This window comes from Podarcis pityusensis, assembly GCF_964106645.2.
Source record: "Podarcis pityusensis genome assembly, chromosome: 9".
Lineage (NCBI taxonomy): Eukaryota > Metazoa > Chordata > Lepidosauria > Squamata > Lacertidae > Podarcis > Podarcis pityusensis.
Window position 1 is genome coordinate 62,747,384 of NC_138034.1, and position 4,257 is coordinate 62,751,640.

A 4,257-nucleotide genomic window follows, 5' to 3' on the forward strand; every position below is an offset into this window, starting at 1 on the left:
CGCGTTTCCGTGCGCTGCTCTGTATCGCCAGAAGTGGCTTAGTCATGCTGGCCACATGACCCGGAAGCTGTACGCCGGCTCCCTCGGTCGATAAAGCGAGATGAGTGCCGCAACCCCAGAGTCGGTCACGACTGGACCTAATGGTCAGGGGTCCCTTTACCTTACTAACATCAGAACACTATAAAACATTGGTCATTAAACATCAGTAGATTCCATTTATGTTGTTTGGCAAAGTGGAGTCTCAAATAAATCTTGGTAACCTTGCCCCAGTTTTCTAGGGAAATGTATGACAAAGTAATAAATACACCAATATCAGTTTGTAGTATCGCCTCAGTTTATTTTAGCATATTTGCCTCCAGCCATATGCCTTACAAATACAATACTCTTTATTACATCAGAAGCAAACCTGTGGGAAATGTCAGAGGCAACAGGACAGGCTTGAGGGCAAAAATTAAGGTCCTCACGAGAAATGGACCTGTGAGGGGGAAGAGAAAGTTACTAAGCTGGCCATCATTGATTATGAAAAAAGTGAGTAGCAAACACAACAGGGAACCATTATTGCCAACCCAGCAGGAAAATTAATTAAGCTATTTATAATACATGACAGACTTTTGTTCATTGTTTTATACAGACCCCAAGTGCCTTTATAATTACAATCCTAAACACACTTTAGGGAGCAAGTTCCACTGAATATAGTGTTATAGGAAAAATGGGGTTTGGCTTTTGCTGCCCAGCTCTTCAAGGGACTGAGTCCCCTAAGTCAGACAAGAACTTTTTAATAGTTGCCCAACCCCTTAGCCAAAGACCAGCCAAAGAGTCTTACACATGTCTCCTGTCTGCCAAGATAACTGACAATGTTTTACTGATTGCATTACCTGGCCACCTTTTGAGATGGTAAATAAATACTTTAGTTCTAGAATCCACAAAATACGCTCTTAAGACAGGGTTTGAAGGATTTGTAAGTGAAACTACTGGGAAAGGTTTTTCCAAGATATTTCCTTCACAGAGGAAATGTTTGGGGTCATTAAGAATCAAGATGGCTTCAGGATTGCTCTCCTGCGCTATTTGAGACATGTGGTTTAGATACTTACGCATGTGTGTTTTACCTTGTGCACATTTATTCTATATTTGAGACCTTAGAATTCTTATAACAATGGCACGATCTGCTTTTGAGTAAATATATTTAGGATTGCAGTGTAGGGCACCTACAAAGCTGTCTTACAACAGGAGTAGGAAACTGTTCTCAGTGTTAGAGCCACACTCCCTCATGCTGGGGTGGGAGAGGGGCAACAGTTGAGACACACCATTCTCCCCCAACTCATTTAATATCCCCAGCAACACTGTGAGGCAGCTTAGGCCAAGAGGCAACAACTAGCCCAATGTCATTCAGTGAGATTCATGGCCAAGTGGGGATTTGAAGTGCCTGGCCTATATATTAACTTCCATTCTTTCTTGTACGTATTGTATAGCACAATGCTAGCTTCCCCACAACTTGCCTCTCAGAAAATTATAGTTCACCATGAGATGGACAGACCATGTAGGTCCTGCCATGTCCCAATACACAATTTGTTGAAAGCTTTTTCATTTGCAAGGAAGTTGGGTGACTCTGGCGGGTCATTAACGCTATAATCACCACTTACTAAAGCTAGTAGCAGAGTCTTTCCTGCCCTTGCATGGATAGATGTTCCACTTATTTTTCTATTACAGGAAAGCACAATAGGATATCCAGCTGTTTCTGAAGTGCAGGTGTAAACACACAGCACCATCATGGAATTTGATTTTCACAGGAAGAAGAAAAGGGAATCTGTCTTGAAAGACAGTGGTTATAAAGTGTATGTATTTTTCACTGCATTGTTCAAATAGAGTTCCTTCTATCTTAAAATCTTCAGAGACATGTACAGATTAGAACAGGATCACTATCCTTTCCAGGCTGCTGGACGCATTTGGAATCTTGACAAATATTTGTGGGGACCAGTCACAAACTGGCTGCTGTGAGGATGTGACACAACCCAAAATGGGCGGCACACCTAAAAGAGCAGAAAAAGAGACAGGACCACAAAATGATGTGGGCAAACCCCTCCCATTAGCACACACCTCCATCAATGGGAAAAAGACACCTAGGTCAGTCACTGTTGCACTCACACACAGAAAAGGTTTTTTTGCAACTCTGTTCTGCTTGGAACAGAAGGGAGAATGGGTGTCCAATCTTGGCATTCAGTGAAATGTGCGTATGCTTTAAGGAGAGGTGTTCAGTGTGGACAAAGTCAAGCAAACAGGAATGGAACAGGGGGAGCAAACAGTCTTTCCGTCCTGTACATTATGGATTTTTTAGGAGATATTGAGTGAAGCCTTTTGCAGGTGCCATATTAGGTAACTGGCAGGGATTTCCCTCTGGTGGCGAAAGCAACAGAGGAAGAGGAGTGTCCTAAAACCAATTTAGGCACAATTTTATATGCACTTTTTGGAATTCCCTTGCCAAATGCATACCTCTAATTGTAATGCTGACATTTCAGGCACAACCGTTTTGAATTTGCTGAACTAACAAGGCGTTTGTTGCTAGCATCTGCAGAAAAGATCAGCAACCCTCTCCATCATGACATCTGTTGGGGCTCTCCCTTCCACCTGAGGCCTGTGAAAACTATTTTGAAAGCGCCCATCCCTTCTGTACAAGGTACATACGTGGACTTTGTGGACCGGAGGGTGCTGGGGTTTCCTTCTTAATTTAATTGCTTACTCAACACAGAATTAATATGTGGAATTTACTGCTAGGAGAGGGCCATTGGTTTAATTCCATAGTCTATGGACCTACCTTTAATCTAAACAAGCATTCAGTGACCTCTTCCTTAATTTTGTACCATATTCATTTGCAAAAGAACTTTAAATACAGTGGTGCCTCGCAAGACGAAATTAATTCATTCCGCGAGTTTTTTCGTCTTGCGGTTTTTTTCGTCTTGCGAAGCACGGTGTTGGAAAAGTTTTGGAAAAGCTTCAAAAATCACCAAAGTCTTCAAAAACCTCAAAAAAGGCTACCACACCGCGTGCTATGAGTTGCTCCTCGAAGTCAAGTCGCAACTGTATTAACGGTTTTAAGAAAAAGGAAACAAACTTGCAAGACGTTTCCATCTTGCGAAGCAAGCCCATAGGGAAAATCGTCTTGCGAAGCAACTCAGAAAACCAAAAACCCTTTCGTTTTGCGAGTTTTCCGTCTTGCGAGGCATTCGTCTTGCGAGGTACCACTGTATTCAGTTACAGGCAGTGGTGGGAACCCAATGTTGTGTTTTTATCTTAGGGATAAGAATGTTTGCCAAACAAGAATGGACATTTTCTGTGATTCCCCTTTGTGGAATTCTGTCCCCAGGGAGACTCACCTGGCATCTTCATTACATATCTTTAGGTGCTAGGTAAAAATGTTTCTCTTCAATCAGGCGTTTGGCTGATTACCGTAACATCCTATGGCCTTTTAAATGTGTCTGAGGGAGGCTATGTGTTTAGTTTGGTTTGGTTTTTGTTATATTATGTATTTTTTTTTTAAGTTGTGAATTGCTCTGTGATCTTTGGATGGAGGGCAGCATACACAATTTAATGATGATGATGATGATGATGATGACGGATTGCCATCAGCCCTGTGGCCAACATAGCCAATAGTGAAGAACAATTAGAATTGTAGTCCATCAACTCCTGGTCTACATGTCTAAAGAATTGTGTTTCTATGAGAATCCTGTTCCATTCTTCTCTTTTGTTTCCTAATCTTAGCAATAGAATTCAACAGGATTTTGCAGCGCCAAAGACTTGAGAAGATTGAACTTCACTGCAAGTTAGCACAGCAAGTGGAGTCCGAACTGAAACGCAGGATCTATTTGGCAAGGAGACCACTGCCACCAAGTGGTCCCAACTAGGTTTGACTCGTGTTTATGGTGGTTATATCAACAGTAGAGAAGCTATTCACCACACCAGTGCAAAAAGTGAGAAGGCTAACAAAGGGCTTTCCGCAGCCTTAATAAGATCATGTGTATCTAGTAACGTAATTCAAATTATTAAAAACCGAATTGGAAAACCAGTCCCGAATGCCTAATGGTGGTCAATGCAGGGAAGGCGGGACAAAGAACGATGCTATGGTCCTGGTCAGATGTAATGATAAATAATGGTTTATAAATGCATGCATGAGCTTTTGGCTCACTTGCTCCTTCTTCCGCTTCTCTTCCAGCTGCAAGGAAGAGATGGGAAGGCTTCACATACAATTTCCCCTAACCACAGTTA

General features: G+C 42.1%; 1 protein-coding gene across 1 annotated transcript; it reads left to right on the forward strand.

Annotated features, from left to right (window-relative positions):
• The first annotated feature begins 386 nt into the window (after positions 1–386).
• LOC308484721 (uncharacterized protein C4orf36 homolog) lies at positions 387–4,057 on the forward strand. The gene is made up of 4 exons (XM_081019727.1): positions 387–528; positions 1,708–1,832; positions 2,514–2,671; positions 3,754–4,057. The coding sequence occupies exons 2-4, from the start codon at positions 1,768–1,770 to the stop codon at positions 3,894–3,896; spliced, it is 366 nt and encodes a 121-aa protein (XP_080875853.1). The 5' UTR covers positions 387–528; positions 1,708–1,767; the 3' UTR covers positions 3,897–4,057.
• The last annotated feature ends 200 nt before the right edge of the window (positions 4,058–4,257 follow it).